General features: G+C 42.3%; 1 protein-coding gene across 1 annotated transcript in view; it reads left to right on the forward strand.

The window, feature by feature from the left end:
* Positions 1-6,463: 6,463 nt before the first annotated feature.
* Positions 6,464-20,580, forward strand: part of Tmtc4 (Transmembrane O-mannosyltransferase targeting cadherins 4) — a 38,706-nt gene continuing 24,589 nt past the window's right edge. Inside the window, exons 1-10 of the mRNA XM_075892207.1 lie at positions 6,464-6,620; positions 7,721-8,109; positions 10,373-10,553; positions 12,378-12,465; positions 13,221-13,312; positions 14,317-14,406; positions 15,606-15,758; positions 16,954-17,156; positions 18,869-19,046; positions 19,511-19,567. Coding sequence (XP_075748322.1) covers positions 7,769-8,109; positions 10,373-10,553; positions 12,378-12,465; positions 13,221-13,312; positions 14,317-14,406; positions 15,606-15,758; positions 16,954-17,156; positions 18,869-19,046; positions 19,511-19,567 — 1,383 coding nt within the window. The 5' untranslated portion in view covers positions 6,464-6,620; positions 7,721-7,768. The remainder of the gene's footprint in view (positions 6,621-7,720; positions 8,110-10,372; positions 10,554-12,377; positions 12,466-13,220; positions 13,313-14,316; positions 14,407-15,605; positions 15,759-16,953; positions 17,157-18,868; positions 19,047-19,510; positions 19,568-20,580) is intronic.

Genomic DNA, 20,580 nt, shown 5'->3' on the forward strand with positions numbered 1-20,580 from the left:
TAAGAGATTTCAGCGATGTGTGCAGTGCAGCGTTCGGTCCTTACACCGCGAAACGGTTTCCACCCCCTATATCGGTGGGAGAGCGAGGAAGTGTAAGAGATGAGATTCATGGATATAAAAGAAGAAAAAAAAATACCAGGCATGGCCATCACAGATAAACCGGGAAGTGATGAAAGTGCTCCAGAATTTCTTTGAGGACACAAAGATTTGGGATGAGTATTGACGGAACTGTATTGAAAGTGTGTTTGCGACTGCATGTTTGCTCTGCCCGAATGAAAATTTTTCGAACTTACCGATGCAGGAGTTTATATATGTGTATATATTTTGTTTCTTAATTTTAATATTGCAACTGCTAAGTGGAAAGGGGTAGCCGTCACCAAGCAATGATGAAAACTCCTTTATTTTTTTATTATAATAAAAAAAGGAAAACAAGGGATAGCAAGCGATGTCGTGAAAAAAGGTACACCTTGACTGTGTATATAGTTGGGGAGGGGGATTGAACTAGTGAGAAAGGCCTTATGTATCATTGGCGAAGGGAGAGTGAAAGAAGTTGGAGTAAAACAGGGACCGCCTTCTCGAAAAGGGAATTTCCACAACGCTGACTGATTTGCCGGTGTAGCTTCTCTACCAAATAGAAAAATCGGTGAGTGTCCAACGGCACTATAGGAATGAAACCCGCTACCCCCTGCATTGAAAGCGGATGCTCTAACCACTCGGTTACCACCAGGGTTGCTGTGGGGTGGACTCGAAAAGAAGCCAGAACTCAAGCCAAAAGTAGCCAAAGTAGCCACATCATTTATTGTCGCCGAATTAGTAGTCAAATATAACAAAAATGGTATTATTAACAGAGTCGTTACTATTGGATGAATATATAAAATCGTTTTGAATAAGTAAAACCAGACGTTCAAAAGCAGCAAGAAAATAGCAATGGCACCAACTGGAAATATTCGTCCCAACAGTACGGGGTCGAATAGTCGCCAATTTGGCGCAAAGTACCCACCAATGGCAATTCTAGCTACCACCGAGGTTTGTGTAGTTGTAGCCGAGGCAACGTCCCGAGATAACCTGACAAAGGAGGCGTACGAAAGGCACTGGAAGGGGGCAGGGCTGACAGAGGCTTTTGGGGAGGATGGGGACGATTCGTACCATCGGAAACTCGTATGACTTGAAAGCACGTAAGGTTAGCATGTGAACAAAGAATGCTGGCGTACATTTTCATTGCTTTGCAGGGCCACAGCAAAGTCAGGAAGCCCCTACGTGCGCGTTTAATTAATGAACCAGATGCATTGTGAGCCGCCACCGCAGTAGCCCCTTACAAATTTTTGTATGCTTTTTTGCATTACAACAGGGTATTGCTGCGAAAGTAACTAAAGAAGCGCTTTGATGCGATAGGTCAATGTAACAAAATTTCATAACCGTGGTCCTATGTTATAATTTTGTTGTCGCAGAGATACTGGAAATGTTTTTTTTTTTTAGAATTTACAACCATGCCCGTGTGACCTCATCAGTCATACATGTTGACGTTGTGAGGCCTGACATCTTCGCCAAGACCGTCCTCGTCTTTCGGTCTTAGTCCACCTTTCAAAGAATTTCTGATGCACGGGGCAGGAGCGTGTGAGGTACAACGACAGCAACCAGCACGGACACATTAGAAAAATAAACATGGCGCCCATGCGCTTTGTAATCTAAATGCGAAGGTACACGGAGGCACGTGCAATAGAGCCTCAAAAATTCGCGCTCACAATATCAGAGGTCGTGACGCGTTTCTAAAAGCTTATTCTGACCGTAAGAAAAGTATACACCGTAATTCTGACAACTTTGTGGTGCGGGGGCGCGCGTGCCCGCGTTTACGTTGCCGTACGTGGGAGTACGTTCGCATCAAACGTCACGGGGTGAAAATCGGTTCGCAACAACCATGCTTCATCATATTGCAGGCCAAAGGCCAATGGGCGTTGGCTGGGATCAAAAACAGATTCGTATCACCCCAAAGTTTGTAACAGCCGTGATGTATCACCGAGGTTTCACTCACAACGTTAACATGCACGTCAAAACCATTCTTAAGTCACTTTCGCCGCAGTAGTGAAGTGCTTTGCGAAAAGGCGCACTAAGTTCGTACGGGGGCTGCTAGCTGTCGCGGATCGCAACACAACTGGTTCACGAATCCGACACGCGCGCAACGGGGCGTATAATTACGAGAACAGGTATGACGACTACGAATTTCACTGGCAATCATTCGGAGATGTTGATAACCTTGCGACGGCCCTGCAAAACAAGAAATGGAAATTTACGCGAGATTTTTTCTTTGTCGCATGCTATTTTTTATATTTTTTGGTGATGCGAATTTCGGATGATACGAATATTTTTCGTGACACCACCGAGGTTTTGAAAGGGATGTGAGGGCGAAGAAGAGAGAAAGAAGGAAGACAGAAGTTGATGATAGTGTAGCCATGTATAGTGTCATGCAGGCAAAATCGCGTGCAGCATCGCCTTGTATAGAAAGAGGGTGAGGGCAAGCGATGTGAAGCTTTTAGAGCAAAAACGAAGAAGAGAGGGTGAAGAATAGCAAACATAGTCATGTAGCATTAGGCAGGTGGATCTATGTATAGCATTGCCATTTATAGCAAGTGTGAGAAAGAGAAGTGAGACTGAGGAGGAAGGAAAAGAGGGAGAGAATAAAGTAGGGTAGCAATGTACGGCGTTAAAGCCTGTTTTTTTTTAACTTATATCTGATTTTTTGCGAATAACGAACGGCTTTGCCGCTAGGCTGAGTTAGTCACATGTGCAGCATTAGAACTTGTTAGAAACCAAAATAATGCAGAGCTTTCTTACGCAGAATGGTAGATGTCACACTTGACTTCAAGATTTAAAAAAAAAGAAACACATGTATGAGTTCACATATACCGCAAATAACATACAGCTAGCTCGAGTTTAAGAACACAAATACCTCGGTTTATTACTTACACACGATCTTAGATGGCACTCTCACACCAACAATATCACATCAGCTTTTTTAAGGCAGTCGATCACATCAACTGCCTTAAAAAAGCTATTCTTCCTCAGAAGACACCTCCGTCTTGCACCACCTGACATCAAGCTTTTAGCATAAAAATCTTTTATCCGAACAGTTCTCTAATATGCTTACATCACACGGTTCCCGTCCACTAAACATAACACTTAGGATAAACTTGAAATGACCCAGAGAAATGCCATCAGGTTTGCATTTAACAAAAATAAAACTTCAGACCTTCCGACTGAATTACTAAAAAAGGCTGGCCTTCTTAGCTTTGAAAACAGATCCAAACTAACCAGATTAAAATTCATGCACCAGCTATTGCACAGCCAAGTAAACATTGGCACCCCTACGCATATTTCGGTAACCTCATGTAAACCTACACGTAACACACGCTCCATGACACTAACTGAATATACCCACCCTTCTAACTGCTTTGAATACTCCTACTTCCCTAGAGCCACAACAGAATGGAACGAACTAGATCCATCAACTGCTAACATCCGCTCACTATAGATAGATTCATCACGACAAGAAAGGAAAGCTTACAAACACAACACGGTTGAGTTATGTTTTTTTTTCTGAGTTATTCATTTTTATGTATGGTTTTCTTTTCTGTTACTTTTCTTTCTAGTGGAATGATCTTTATATTGTATGATCTGTCGTTAACTCATGTTTGCATTTATGTATTTTAGCGCATTGTAGTACAAGTTAATCTGATTTGCTTACTGTTTTATGTATTTTGCTGCACCCCCTTCCCCCCCTTTTCTGCTTTGATCTCGCTTGAGATTGGCCGTATTTCTAAAAAAAATTCTAGATAAATAAATAAACAGAGGGATTTTTAATAATAATTAAAGCAACCCTTTTTGAACTATTTTTTTATTTCGGTGTTTTTGTTAAACCATTGCGTTTCAGCACAATTATGAAGCAAAACGAAACACAATAAAACCACAAAAAGTATTTTAAAAGAGAACGCAGGTATTCAAGTCAACTTGTACCGAGTTTTATTATCTTCAGTTTAACTTGTTTTTCAATTTATTTGTTGAATGAATTCCTCAAATACGGGCATTTCTTGTGGTTCACCATGTTTATAATATTTTCTTTAGCCAGACAGAGTTTAAAATATGCCAGCACACGCAATGACAACGTGTTCAGGTTACCTAATTAGGGCACTTTTATTAACAATAACTATAGCTTTTTAAGCAACGAAAATGCGCTGGACATTCAAATGATAAAGTTGTTGATCGGTTTTCAAAACGTACGATTAGACAGTTAGAAGCCACGGAAAAGTCTGGATGCAAAAAAAAAAAGAAAAAAAAAGGATTTTCATTCTGAGTTTGGTGGTCCCATGCCCAAGCGACAATGTACTTCTTTCTGCCTGCCGAGCACCAGGCCGGAAGTGCACTTGTACCTATTTAACCGGTAGCCTATAGGTATCCGACGCCGCTCAACGCAGCGGTAGATGCCCAACTATTTTACCAAAGCTGGGGTGGACTAACGTGCGCCCGAAGGCCTTTGTGCGCAAGGTCGGTGTACTCTTCTACCGATTGGGACAAACCGATGGGTTCCCGGTCAACAGTGGGAATCGAAGCCGGTACCTCCGGCATTAGAAGCGCACGCTCTGTTCATGCGGTGGGTACATGGGTTAAAAAAGAAAGCATGAAGGAATGAACAACTTCATTCAGTCCGCGATAGACGCGAATAAACTCGATTGACGTCGAAGATGTGCCACCCTGAGAACATGCGTGGATTTTGTTAGTGACGTTGCTTGATTTTTTGGTCACCTGCACGATGACTGACATATATAGGAAACGGGAAAGAGCCCTTGTCGGTCCTTTCAATCTCTGACTATCTATGTTACAGCCTTCAGATTGCGTCAAAGGTAATTGTTTTATATTTATGAAGTCATTACTATGAAACTTTAGAAACTTCTTTAAGTAACGTCTAGTCTTATCAAGATGTCTCTTTTTTAGACAACTTCTAGTGTGACATTAGGGTGGCTAGTGGCATTAGCACAGCTATTTGTCGGTCGGGTAACTACGGCTGCAGAATGCCTTGACCAAGACATCTATTAGCTAATAGATGTCTTGGTCAAGAGTCTAGTCTGTGTACAAGTCAGGTTATTTTCACAAAAATGTAACCTATTAAAAAAAAGCATCTCATTGCTCTATGTACATAAACAGAAAAAGCTACACGTTACAGTTATATTTATACATAAAATATCTCCGGCGTCTTGATGCTGATAATAGTTGGGGTTTAACGTCCCAAAACGATGTCGTAGTGAAGGGCTCCAGAAATTTCAACCACCTGGGGTCCATCAAAATGCACCTAAATTAAATTCCACGAGCCTAATGCATTTCCGTCTCGATCAAAAATGCAGCCGCCGCGGCCGAGGTTCGCTTCCGCGACCTTCGGGTTGAACTCACTTAGGCATATATGTCAGTTAAACAATGTTCACGAATATTTTATGAATATTCACTTTTAATATTTAAATAGAAGTGTCCACTCAATATCCACTGAATATTCACAAATAACATAGGATATTCAGACCATTTGTGGACATCCTCTAAATATTGATGGTTTGCTGGGAGCCCTTTCGGGTATCCATTCAAGATAGCTAGCTTCTTTTGTGTCTCATTGGAAGGACTATGTAGCGTCAGTCGCCACTATCTGGCTCGATGAAGACATTGTAAAAATAAGAATATATATATATATATATATATATATATATATATATATATATATATATATAATTAGAAAGTGTGGCACTATTAAACTGTATAAAACGTGAACATTTTCGCCGCGTACAAACAACGAACGAAGCTCGTAAACATAAGTAAAATTGCTCTGCAAGCTTGGACAAAACAAAAAGCATGGCACTGATTTTTGACTAAAGTTATGGTGAAATTTTTGAAACGATAAAGAAAAAGATGCCCCGATTACCGATTAATAGACAAGAACAAAAATAATAATATGGCTCCCACCTCAGAATACTTAAAATTTAGCCAAGCGCGTCTGAGATCGATTGTGAATCATCAAATGGCCAAGGGTCTGAGACACCTCCCCCCCCCCCCTAGTTCCTTCGGTACCTCCAACAGCAAACATAGTGAAAACACAACATATCTGTTGGACCTGTAAAAGGATCCTGGGGCCGTACCTGTCGTGGCCACCTCATCGCTCCGGATAGATTCCTTCAACCGGGAGCAGTTTTAAACATATATGAAGTGACATTTATGGCCTGCACCTGTCGTGCAGAATTATACTTTCATAAATGCACACTTTCGCTCGGTTTCATGTTGGAGGAAGCCAAGCATGGAGAGCAGAAGAAATGCTTTCCTGCCACGGAAAGGGTGACGAATCAGTGCACGCACCGGGTCCGAAAGCGAAAACAGAACTACTACTGTTGGGGTCACGTGGGCCGGAAAGTGTCTCTGGAAAGTTGTCGCTACTCGTGCATGTCTCGTTCACGCTAAGCAAGGTAAACATCAGGAGGAGGCCGTGGGTGGTAAACACGGTAAACAGATGGCTGTGCTCGCCGTTGACCCAGGCGCTATGGAGTAATTGCCTAATTTGGAGTCGCTGTTGTACTGGTTGTTCTACAATGGACGTGGTATGTGGTGCCTCCTTTTTCGCAACATCTTTACTCGCCAGCGTGTCTCAGCAGCAGTTCTTCACAGCTATGTGGGCAATGAACGTTTCCTATTAATAATGGTAATCTGCAAGGTAGCATCTGCAGCGGTTTAATTTTATTGTTCGTTTACTAATGCATACATATTCAAGTTACCGATAGATGGTAATGTTCCCAAAACATAGTGCCTAGCAGACGTAGCACGCCGGCCACGTATGAATGAGGCCGCTTCGGTTCCTGGTATTGTTGCAGCTCCCGATCTTGACTGCTTAGTGAATCGCTGCTTAGTGATTAACCGGCCCAAAATTTTGGATGGGTGTAGGCTTATAGCCCTGGCTGAGAGCTTGCAACTTGGCTAATTGGTATGTAAAATATCCCAAGAATAAAAAACTTTGCTGAAGACCGGACTAGAGGGAAACACGAGTCAAACACTCGCACATTTCTACGTTTCCTTCTATTTTTGTTTTGCAATCTTTTTATTAATGTAATTTATAGCGTTTGTTCAAGCACTTCCTAACGAAAGCAGTTTCTTATGCCGACTGTGCTTCACAAAGCTAACGTACTCTTAACCGGTGCACAGATTTACTTGCCGTTACACTAAAAAGAACAATGCCGTACTGCACATGATTATCGTAATCTCATTAGGGTTTATGCCTGTTTAGAGGCTAAAATAATAAAACACGTACATGTCTGAGCCTGTGCATTCCGTCAAAGAGGTGACGCTGACGCATTTGGCTCGCACATCCAAATAAAGGTCGCCAGTGTCTGTTTGACTTTTCACTGGTGACCAAATTATAATTTATGTAATCAAAGCATTCGCTAATTATGTTCCTCTCTTGTCTACTGACCTGACGTATCGGCGTAGGGTCTTGGCCTCATTGGAACTACCTTTAGATCGGCATGTTTTGTTCTTGTTCCCGCATTTTGTCGTGCGCCTGTGTAGCACTGTTGTAGAGATAGCTGATGGTTCCTGAGTAGCATCCCTCGCTTTTGCAATGCTGAAGAAACCTGAGATGAGTTTATGTATTGCGCCTTTTGTAAACATGTTGTACATAGCCTGCATACCACGTTCTAATGCGCAGGCATCCAGGTTCTCATCATGACCAGTGTTAAAACCTGGCAGCAAAGCCATGACTACTGTGTTCGACCACAATCGAAACTCGACGGGACTCAAGTTTCCCAAGAAAGAATGGACCAGAGAGATCGAGCGCAGTTGGGACCAGGCGCTTCTGGTGCCCAAGTGGGCTATACGCTTGGGACCATGGCTAGTGGCAGGGGCTTCATTGGCTTGTTTTGGCCACAGCCTAGCCGGTGACTTTGTGTTTGACGACACAGAGGCTGTGGTGCGCAATGTGGACATCCAGCCAGAGATCCCACTGCGACGCATCTTTGAAGACGATTTTTGGGGCACCGAGTTACATTCGGAGTCGAGCCACAAATCTTACCGACCGCTCACCACGCTGACGTTCAAGTGAGTTAACCTGCATTGTAATACAATGAATGTTTCTGGAAGAACAGATGTACAACTTGTGAGCATATCCGTTCATCATAATCTGATGGTGACTCTTGGGTAATAATTGAAACAGAATAAAATGCCTCTCAGATTGACAGCACACTAGTTTAGCGTAACTTGCCTAACAGATCTTTTGAATCTTGATTTGACAAAAGAAGCATTGTCATTGTGTACTAAAATTTTTGACTGAGATGTTTCTGTTCGCTGCACTTACAAAACTGATTGCGCAGTCAGTTGAATATGTTTTTTTTTTCATAAGGCCACTCAAGTGTCCGATAATGAGGCATCCATTTTTTCTGTTAGCCCTTCTTGTTACATTTTACACATTTCGTGCTTTAGATATTTTGTGTTAATGAAAAGTGTTGTTACATTGGGGATTTCTCACTTTTCAGATTAATGTATATCTTGTAGAACTTGACTTATTGGATGCACCTGTGCACTTGTTCTCATTCAGTTGACCATTTCACATTGAAGCTTGCAGTTTATTAGTGGTTGGCACTGAGGCAAAGTTTTACAGTTTGTTGTATGCTTGAATACAGTCTGCCAGTTTCTCTGCCATACAATCTGTGGTGACAAGTTTAAATGAAGAACACTTCGCTCCTTTCAGGTTTTCTTTCATGGATCATTCATGAGTTGAGGATTGATGTGTGAAATTGTAGTGACTGGGTAATTTTCAATGCAGCAGCTGGAGGGCAGAACAATTACTCTCCGCTTGCAGTGTCTGTATCCAAGGGCTGGATTGACCAAGATCTGTGCTAAAAGATCATTGTTGCACTTTAGAATCCTGCCTGAAAAGATTCTTTCGGCACACAGACCTTTTCAAAAAGTTGCTGTCTTCTTTTATTCATCTGTAAACATTTAGCTTTTCGTGTAATTATAGCACTGATTCAGATTTATTAATGAAAAAGCCTTGTATGTCTCGTGCGAACTTAAGATTGAGTGAAAAGCTGGCTTGTCTCACATGACCAACCGTGTGCCTCGATACATAAGATTACTGCGTTTGTGTGACTGCCAGAAATCACATGACTAACCGCACACCTTGTGGCCTGAGGCCACAGGTCACATTAGGCCATGTTCACTTCAGCTTTATGATGCTTGCATTTATGGTATCTGCGTTGTTTGCTAAAGTATAAAAACATTGTGTATGCATCATATATAGTCTTTAGAAGAGTGTTGAGGCGGGCTCGTTGATACAGATCTATTAGAGTACACAGCTCTTATTGAATGCATTCACAATAGTTAATGTCTTGGCCTAAGACATCAGATGCCCCGAAAAAAAAAAATGGCTTCAACTTTTCAGGTGAAACTAGTTATTACACCCTTCGTGGATGCAGTATTGCATCAAATCACAAAAAGCCCCCGGGAGAGGAGGTGTGCGTACAGTGTTTGCTGCCCCAAATAACTTTCATCTTTGTGCAAACTCATCAGCAAAAATCCTACCGCCCTCAAAATGGTCGAGAAGTACAGTGCCCAGCCTTTTGTTGTTCTGCTAAAAGATTGTATATGGAATTCTTACAACGTGTGACGGATTGTACATTGGCCATTTGGGATGATGTCTCAATGACAGTCTGCAAGTACATGCAAACAGCATCAAGAACAAGCAGGGTAGCAATTTAGCTATCAATTGCACAGACTGTTGGTGTTCTCCGTGGCTGAAAAAATCCCCAGTGTTGCACAAATACAAAGAAAATCTGGCATGTGAAATATTTGAAATGTATGTGATGATGTGTACAGTTGTGCATTGTGAGGTATCCCTTCACTCGCCCTAACTGGCGAGATTTTCTGATATCTCGGACCTCAATCTACTGTCATTGTCACACCCATGTGCATAAGTCCTCTTCCTTATTTGTTGATCCTTCTTTCTTCTCACTTGTCAATATGGTTGATTGGGCGAGTTTGGGATATATGATTGTTTGAAATGAGAACGCACAACGTTTCTTCCCACCCTCTTTGTATATGTTAACACCCGGTAAACCAGCTGTACGCAGTCAGCGCCAATCCTTGTTATCAGCCCATGTGTTTGTGTTCATGAAGTGCTGTGTATTCCGAAGTATAAAGTTAACATTAAAATAACTCCACAAGACAGCTTTTGCCTATGAGTCGTCTTACACGAATCCTCTGTGAATTTTGAACATTTATTACAGTGGAGTTGGCTATTGCTAGCTAGCTAAAAGGCCCAGTTGTGGTCGCCTCATGTTTTTTCCATAATTTTCTTTTCCAGGCTCAACTATATGCTGGCCGGAGGCCTGGTAGCTAGCCACTTTCATGCTGTCAATGTGGTCCTCCATGCATTCGTCTCGCTTCTCACTCTTCATCTCTTCAGGGTGCTTTTACAGGGGGCACCGCGTGCCTCTCTCATCTGTGCCCTACTCTTCGCTGTGCACCCGGTCCACACAGAAAGCGTATGTATAGGTGTCTTGTGTAATGCATGGTCCAGCTATGCATAGCCTAAAGAGGCACTAAAGAGCAAAACACTTTTTTGTGCATTAGTAAAGTACAATTTCACAATTCTGAAAACACCACTCTAACCGCGATACAACATTTGGTAAGCAAGAAAACGCATTAAAAGAAACTGCGGCTGGAGACGCCACCTTGAGATTCCCGCACCAAAAACACTGTAACGTCGTCAATTTTTTAATGCATCTGCTGGGTCCTACGTGGCTTCTAATAGATAAAATTGAAGTACATTGTAATTTGTGAATGCTATAGACTTAGCATACGAAGTCTCTGAAAATTTCATTGAGCCAATGTTGCGAAAACATAAAAAATACATTGTGGAACTTGTTGCGTCGTGCGTGAAATTTACGGCATGAAGTTTAAAAATGAAAATTCAAACTTGATTTTCTCTGCTAATAATGAACTTATGACAGTAAAGGTTCTGACATTAGAGTTGTTCGAGTGCAGTTCATCAATCTGAAATAACTCATTCTTTCTCTTTAGTGTTTCTTTAACTGTGGTATGCCTATATGCAAAAGCAAAGTGTGTTGTTCTATGAACTTGCTTCAGATTCTTTTTTTTTTCCTTTGTGAGAATTTGAGCAAGTTTGTCAAACAAGAAAGCTACAGGTCACTGTGTTTCATTGTTGTGAAAGAGGCTAGGCAGCATTGGCAACATGCTACATGTAGTTGTGTTTGCTTTACTGGTACTGCGGAGTTTTTACATCAACTGCAATGACAAAAATGAATATCTACTTTCGACAAAATGTTTCTGCCTTAACTTCTTGCATGTTTTCTTTACAGCGAAGATGTTCAGCTCTCTTGTTTTTTCCCTCTCTGTCTTACTTTTACATTTAGCATTACCAGGGAGTGGGGCACATGTTCTTGCAATAGTCACTGCCCTGCAAAGAGCAGAATGTCAGTTACATGGTTAAATGCGTGCATTGTTGATGCTGTACTATATGGATGAGATTGAAGTTCATTGAGGTTCAGTTTTGGTAGTCACTTCAACAGCGTACTTCCAAACATAAAGTTTCTCACAAACTTACCCAGAGGAAAATTTGGCGCTAGTGAGCTGCTGGATGCAAGGGAATGACGGTATATGGGAGTTTCGAACTTTGCAGAGATGGTGACGCCACACTTCCCTTTAGGTATGATTGTGAGAAACTCTACGCTTCCAAATATTTCGCATCACTTGCTGTTTGCTACGTGCCTATCTGGCAATGAAATGCACTTCATGGCACTGCTACACTTACATCAGTGCTTTTACTCTTGATTAGCATCACTAATTATGGAAATTATGTAAACAGCAAGAGTAAATGGCACAACTTGGTTTGAGTGAGCTGGTTCATAGACAAACTTTAGGGGTGCAGTGCCAGAAGACACACGGACATAGGCATATAGCGAGCACAGGTGCTGAATTGGGGATTGTCGGAAATTGTTGATACACAGAAAATTTTTGATAATACCGAATTTGTTATATCGAGTGTAAATGTATACTTCTTGTACTTGAACTGCTGTTGCACTCTGTATAAAACACTGCTAGGTCAATCTTTGCCTCATTTTTATTCTAATACTGTCAACCTTCACTGAAAGAACATAGGCCTTAGCAAATTCTATGAAAGCATGTTCTGGTAAACTGGTGTATGAGTTCAAAAGTCAATTTGCTACTCATTTTTGTTCTTGCATCTTTTTTTTTTTGTCTTATCAAGCTCGTTCTTGTGGTGGTAGTAATAATTGTGGCATTGATTCAGTTCTCTTAGTGCTGCCTGTGTTTGTTGCATCTTGCAGGTGGCAGCTGTGGTGGGTAGGGCAGACCTCCTGTGTGCAGTTTTCTTCATCCTCTCCTTCCTGTCTTTCATTCGCTCCTGCTCATCAGGTGCGTGCTTTTTCCTGGCCGCATGATGACCCTGCCACAGTGGTTCACTAGTTAAGGCGCTCGACCGCTCACCCGAAGGTCACGAAATCAAATCCCGGTCGCGGGGAAAATCCTTTAGACCCCTATACTTAGATTTAGGTGCGCGACAAAGAACCCCGGGTGGTCAAAATATCCAGAGCCCTTCATGGACTACAGCATTTCTCATAATCATATTGTAGTTTCGGGATGTTAAATCCCAGATATTAACTACTGATGTCCACATGATGGCATCACTTGAACGGGGAAACAGTAAATGCCTCCACGCAGCATCCTCTGAGAGTGGGACTGTACATTAAATTTTGCTCATTTCATGCTGTGCATTCAAAAGCATAGTGTGTGCAGCTCCTTCACATTCTGCCTTAAAGCATTCTGACTGTCATGTCTTGTAATCACTAGTAACATAGTAGATGGTACAGAAGAACAGTTGCTGTATTATTCCTAGTGTTTACGGATGGATGGTAGAAATTTATATATAGCATTTATGATCATCCTAATTAGTATTGCTGTTCTCAGGAAAGTCATAACTGAAGGTCACAGGCACATTAAAATTTCAGTGGGTTTCATACAGTGCGTGTGGTGATTGCAGGACCGACTTCGTTAGACGGTCTTAGCAGAGGCTTTTGACCTTCACCTGACATGTAATTGAATAGTGCTGACTGTCATAGTAAAGATTGAAAAAAATACTACTCCTCTTTTTATGTTATTGCTTTTTTTAGGGTGTGCCTGGTCATCGTGTGTCTGGCTCATTGCATCTGCCTCTTTGAGCATTGTGTCTATGCTTTGCAAGGAACCAGGCATCACAGTCATAGTAAGCATACCTTTGTTCCACATCTTGTTTCTGACCCTGTTGACTGCTTTTGTGTTCCTCTAGGATGCTTTTTGTGCCAAGGTACTAACGTTCGGACACACTGTACATAAGCAGACATGATGGTTTCAAGCCTCACTAGAATCTCAGTGAGGCAGATTTTCCAGGGGCATGCAATGTATTCGTATAATCTGGAACTCATATCATCCCAAACTCTTATGACCCGAAACAAGCCAATGTCTATGTGAACCTGTCTGGCACTGAGGCATGTGAAACATTTTAGGCAGGCACCATGTGGTCAATGAGGGGTCAGTGTGCTTAATTTTTTGGGATTTTGCTTATTGAAGTTTTTTCCTGCGTTTTACAGTTTCTGAGCTGGCAGAGTTTCATAGCTGTATTGGCATGCCAGAGTAGAGTCTTTATGTACGAAGTGGATGTACTGTGATATAGAAAACTAGTGACAACAAATGGTTTGAAATGAAAGTGCAAAAACCATAGTTCTTGAAAACGGTTGGTATAGACTATTTTACCTAAGACACATGGGCGCCGCCATCTTGGGCCGTTAAGTCGATCTTGTTTTTTTACGTTGTGACGTGATTTAATAAACCCGTGAAACATTGTATGCAACAACGCAATCGTTTTAGTGCGCATGCGTTTATCGTAACACCGTTCCTTTAGTTGTTTATGACGCAAAGCCCAAAGGGTAACAGCCCAGCATGGTGGCACTGAAGCACCTCCGTAAAAATAGTCTATACACAAACCATGAAATGTATGCTTGCCTGCTAGGAGAGGCAGGACTGTATGTCCATGTCGCTATTTTTAAAATTTTGTCCACCTCTTGTGGTATTTTGTTTCACTTGCTTTTATGATGGCAAAACTTTCGTTTTTTACTTCAGGTAAAGCAGCCTGGTAAGTACATCAGAAAGTCTCCATTTCACTAACACACCATCTGCTAGATTTGCACCAGGCTAACAAGGACATTGCTGTCTTATTTTTTCCTTCCACAGGGGTTGTGCTTCATATATGATGCAGTTGTCATCTGTAAGCTTGATCTACACTACGTCATCACCAGGAGAAGTGGCATGGTTCAACTTAAGGTATAAATTGTGGTTGTGCTCATATTGGGAGTACTGCTTCTCACCTGCCGACCTTGCACCTTTTTCGCTATCACACTGAACAGCTTGTTTTGCAGAAATTCTAGCTTCATTGCCATCGTTGTTGGTTTTGCATGAAAGTTCGAAGTAGATGCTCATAAATAAATAATCGAAATTTTCAGTTTGCGAGAAAAGAGAGAGAGAGAGAGAGAGAAAAAAGAAAGAAGTTCTGGGATCGGAACTCAGCATCTACACCACTTGCTAAGAGGTTTATTAGCAGAAGAACGGGCAGGGTTCAGCCAAATGCGGCAACCACGATCTCGTGCAGATGGCGATGCCACTGAAGCCCAAAGCAATGCTTGAGAGGCCACTCTTCTTCTCTACACTTCATAGGAATGTCATGTAATGCGTGGAGACTCCTCAATTGCATGTAATGTTGTGTCACAGAAACGTAGAACTATGCTAGGCGTCAAGACATTTGAATTGCACAACAAGTGAGAGATTTATAGGCTCTTGAAAATCACTCAATGACAATGTATTTCATCATCATCAGTAAAAGCATCAACAGATTGAGCAGCTGCACGGGCATGCGCGTTGCCTTACCGACCCACAGTGGGTACTTTGCTGACCTGAAAAAGGAAGAATTATTGCATAATGGGCATCCTACTACCATACTTGCAGTAGAATATGTGGGATAGTGTGAAGTGGCTAGTGTTACACGTACAGATGTTTCTTTTCTTGTGGCATGGTTATTGTGTCCAGGGAGAAGCAAACCGAGGCCACCAGTTGACACGGCGATGCGAATGGATTCTGATTGCACTGCCGCATTCTACTTTTGAAGCAAAGCTCAAGAGCCCTCTAAATTTTTCCATATTTAAAAAGGTGGCACTGACACAGTTAAGAAGTTTTTCTATTTGTGTGGTGCTAGTTAAAGATGACGCTTCACTTGAATGGTTTTTGTCACTTTTGTTAGGCGCAACCTTGAGATATAAAGTGTGTGCTATTTAATGACATGAACTCTGTTCTACGCTAAGCAGCCAAACAATTATTCACCTAAAAGCAATTTAGTGTCAAGTTCAATGGTTCCTTATTTTTTGTTTACATAAAGACAAAAAGAAAGAAATATTGCAAGTCTGTAAGGCAGGAACTAGCCCTTGAATGCGGAAGATCAAGACAAACTGTTTTCCTTTTTCTTTCTTTAGAACCAGCTTTTTCCAGCAGCTGTGCGGCAGGGTGTACTCGCCTTGGTGGGCTGTGGAGCACTGGCTGTACGCTGGAAGGTCATGGGCTCGTCCTCGCCGGTGTTCCAAAGGATCGACAATCCAGCTTCGTTTGAGGAGAGCCTCTTTGTGAGGGTATGTGTAGCATGCAACTTTACGCAGCCTTCTGTTTAGACTGCTACAACTGGCTTCTACGAACAACAATTTTCGTGTGCTGAGCGTTTCTGAAGCAACTTTTATCACAGTGCGCTGGTCTCATGTAGAAATGTTTGTGAGATTCCGGAAAGTGTACCAGATTTCACAAGACTCGCATTTCGTTCCTTGATTGCACACGCATGAATTGTTTAGAGAAAATAGCCAGCATGATCGCTGCCCTCTAAAAAGTTTACTGCCGATAATTCAGAATTGTCTATGACATTACCGTGGCCCTGAGAAGCAATAATTTAAACCAAACACCAGTTTTCTCCTGTCGCGTATAGGATGGCAGGAGCATCCGTGCACAAGGAAAAGAGTAGCAGTAACAGTGTGGCATTCTAGTGCCATGCCATCGTAGGTCGGCAAGTTCAGACTTGCTCGGACTTTGATCGAGCCGTGATTTTGAGCAAGTCCGGGTGAGTAACATCTTGCTGAATTTTAGTCCGAGTGAGTCTAATTGATAAAATTCAGTGAGTTCGAGTGATCCGGGTTAAAGAAATTATTGGTGAGTCTGAGCGAGCTCCACCTTCTATTGCCAACCTTTGCTTACCATACACCAAACTGACTGTGTCAGTGTTGTCAGGAGTACTTGTCCTGCAGACTGTGTGAGGGAGGTTTGCCCCTTTCCCATAGCTCGTGGCACATGGCTGCTTGCTTATGTTAGTCACCTTCTTAATTACACGTGCGCTGTGACACACATTGACCAGGAAACATTCCTTCTTATATGTACTCAAAAGAAGTGGTTAGGAAAGTTAGTAAGAGTGGGTAAACTGGACAAACCACAAAGAATACACAAAAACAGGAGGTTGCAGTTTCTTATTAAAAAACTTTTTTCTGCAAAGGTATTTTCTGTATTAAGACACATGGAAGTGCTGACCTTTGGTTCCACTCTTATGCAGGTGTTGGCAAGTACTAGTGCATATCAACCAAGGTCATAGCCAAAATTTTTGCCAGGGGAGGTTCTGATTCCCCTTTATGTAACATTATGCATGTGCTTGCTTGTATGTGTGTGTTTTATATACTTATACAAAATGAAAGGTTTAGGTGGGATGGAGGTGGTTTTCAATCTCTAAACCACCTCCTGGCTATAGCTCCAAAACTAGTGCCACGCATGTATTGCTCCGCTTGTTTGCAGGTGACAAACTACAACCATGTGTATGCCCTGAATGCCTGGCTGTTGCTGTGCCCACAGTGGTTGTGCTTTGATTGGTCCATGGGCTGCCTGACACTCATCCGTTCCATCACTGACATTCGCATTATCAGTGTTCTTACCCTCTGGCTCTCCCTTGCTGTACTCATCAGCCGAATGGTGCTTGCACCAGATGCCCAGCTGCGAAGGTAGGCCTTCTAGTGAATGTTGTTTTTCTTGGGCAAAATTTACCTGCCAGAACAAAAAAACATAGGTAATATGGTTGAGCCGCATTTTTCTTCGGCACGTCACTGCCAAATGAATCCATCAACAGTCAACAAAATAGTTAATCTTGACCTTTTGGTTTCACAACACCCTATCATTTATGCTTTATTCAGTCACACATTGACACATCAAATTTCAAAGGACTGCTGAAAATCATTCTTTATTTTCACAAATCATTTTAATGAAAAGATAATACATATCCCTGCAACATTTGAAAGTGTAAACTAAAATTGCCGTGCTTTTCCTCATAGAGTGGGCTCTGACTCTGGCACATCTTGAAAGTGTACGTCTTTAAACAAAGTGAGCAAGCACATCAGTTTCCTTGTCTTGGAAGTTACCCAGTCGGAGTCAAAGCCAGCAGCGGCTCGTTCGCTACTGCTGCTGCTGATGTCTCTTTAGTGCCAGCATGCTGTCAACTCTCCTGCCTAAACATCCTAGCACTCTCCTGGCCTGACTACCAAGTTAGAACCGAAGTACAATGGCCCTTACTGCATCATCATGTGCCCCTCTCTCGTCACCTCTGTGATTGAGCTGGTCTAACCATCCACGAACAAGCGCCGTCTGGGTTGTAAAAAGGTCCACATCATTCCCCTCTAGCCCTTACGACCCTCCTATTCTCTCATCCCCAAGGTTTTGCAGGGGTGAAGGCAGCAAGGCATTTATTTGCCAGTAGGACTCTTGCTTGATGCGAAGGGTGCGAAGCGCAGTTGCCAACAGCAAGCTTTTGGTTCTGAGCCTGTTGGAGTGTTTTTCACTGTGCCAGCCCTCTGCATGCTACCTGACACTGTCTACTGAACCGCCTTCCACAACTAATATCATTTGTAACAAGCTAAGTAAAGTACCAATGCTACTGTATTATAAGGAGGTTCGACTGTTTACTGCAACTACAATGCGTGAGTTTGGAGGGAATTTCTCTAGTTGGGCTGCTACCCCTTCACACAGTCCCCTGCTTGGTGCTGCTCGGTGTCATTTAGTCAGTCATCCTCAAAAGTCGCTTTTTTTTCCAAGACGCTTTCATGACAGTGATGCCGAACATGAGTCATTCTCAGTGTTTCCCACACCATTTCCGAACATGCTTTGTGGCAGTTTTTACTGTTCAGGTTAAAGCGGCTAATCATTAAAGACAGCTTGCTAGTGGATGGTTGAACATCTTGTGTGGTAGAAGCATTAGCAGCTGTTAGATGTTTCTCTATTTAAACCCTCTCCTCTGTAAACTTGGAGATATAATTAATAAATAAAGGAATAAACAAACAAGGAAATAAATAAATAAATAAAGACCATTTCTTTGTCTTGCAGCTACAAAGTAAAGCAGCAAAGGTGTGCTGCATACATTGAAGCGTAGTGTTTACTCTAATAGAAGGAAATAGAATTGGAATAAGATATGCGTGATGCTCCATTAATTGAGCTTGGGACGTGGCTGTCTTCCAGTCCATCTTTTCTCACCACCATTGCTGTAGATGCGTTGCCAAGCTTCGTTGTTTACTCGCTTCACACATTTGCTGGTAAATTGAATTTGCTGTCCACACATTAACCGTCCAAACCGCTGTGTCTTCTCAGTATCTCAGTACAAAGGTAATTGATTCTGTGCACCACGGAGACAGCGAAGACCCCAGAGATGTTCTTGTACTTTACGCAGGTTGCTGTGCCTATCACTGTCTCTGTTGGTGGTGCCATTTCTGCCTGCTTCGAACATTTTCTTTCGTGTGGGTTTTGTTGTGGCCGAGCGGGTGCTCTATCTTCCAAGTATGGGCTTCTGCTTGTTGCTTGTCCTCGGAATGACACGACTTGCTGCAGCTTTGCCCCAACACCGTCAGGTGAGCGCAGCCAGAAATAAGCAAGTAGTTTGGTTCTACCAAGTACAGCTGAACCCCTTTATGAGAGGCATGCACCGGGGAGCTATGCTTTTCTTTTGAGCGGGGTGTCTCTTGTGAGCAAGGTACCATATTTACATCTTATCAACCCCTATATCATTGTAGGCACACTGGCGTCTCTTATACCCATTTGTCTCTTACAACAGTGTCTCTTATAAATGGGTTGGACAGTACTATTGTCACTAAAGTTAATCATTAACTGCATGCCATTTATTCAGCCCAATTGGTGCTGTTCTTGGCAGGCAATATGAGTACTTTTGTGAGAAACGGTCATGTATCTTGGAATTCTATTGAAAGTACATCAATAAAATCACTCATTATTGCCAAAAAAATTATTATATTTTCTCACTGCTCTCAGTGATATGATGACAGGCTGTTGTAGCTTACACCTTATTTTCTCTTTGCAGGTCTTGCAGTACTGTCTGATCATGCTTCTGGTGGTTTTCACAGTTAGAAGCATGCAGGTTAGTTTCTTATCCCCCTATTTTTTTTGCCTTAGTAGTTTAAGTTGATGGAGTTCAGGGGCAACTGCATAGGATGTACTGAAAAGATCTTGACTCTCCGTAGGCTTGTGACAGCTGTGGGTTTGCAAAATAATCATAGTTATTTATGGCAGTAGCACATCTTGTGGCAACATCTTGTGCCAGATGGAAAACTGGGCTAGTTGGTGAGCATTCATCGTGGTTAACAGCGCGAAACACCCGGACAGGAGCGAGAGAAGGACACGGTACAGCGCTGACTTTCAACTGAAATTTTTATTGAAAACACGAGAATATATATATAGACAGAACAGAAGACCTCGTGACCAAACCCGCCCCCTCAATCGATAAAATTATACACGGCGACAAGGCTTTGTCATGTGCACGCAATCTTGCCACAAAAATAAAACAAACTTCAAACTATAAGATTCCAATGTCGCCAAGAAAACCGGGCATGAGCGGACGAATGAACTTTAGCCACTATCTAACAAAGATAGTTCATTACCAAGTTCATTATCGCTCACTACGACTAGTTCATTATCGCTCACTACGACTTGCGATAAGCTGCTGCGTGAGGTCAAGGGGCAGTCCTCCCGAGTGAAAGATAAAGATTTTAGCCGTTCTGTCTACATTCCATATGTTCATTCTTTTTCGCACAGATTAAAGAAAGTAGCTTCTAAGTTCAGATTAAACGTTGGGTTTTCAAGCAGAACGAAGCTTAAGGGACTTTGCCAGGCAGTAAACACTCGCATAGAAGGCAGGAAGACTGGAATTTATCAGCAGTGTAGTATCAAACATACTATGAAGTTTCTCCCGTGCATGCAGAATGTCGTGTACTCAACCCCATTTTCATGCGGGCGAGAGTACATTGGTCAGACTGGGCGTTGTGTCAATATACGGCTAAGGGAACACCACAGCTCCTTGAAAGGATTTGCGCATTCACATTTGTCTTTGCATTGCCGCGAATGTGGATGCCACCCACTTTTTGAAAAAACAAT

The sequence above is a fragment of the Rhipicephalus microplus genome, chromosome 1, assembly GCF_043290135.1.
Source record: "Rhipicephalus microplus isolate Deutch F79 chromosome 1, USDA_Rmic, whole genome shotgun sequence".
Lineage (NCBI taxonomy): Eukaryota > Metazoa > Arthropoda > Arachnida > Ixodida > Ixodidae > Rhipicephalus > Rhipicephalus microplus.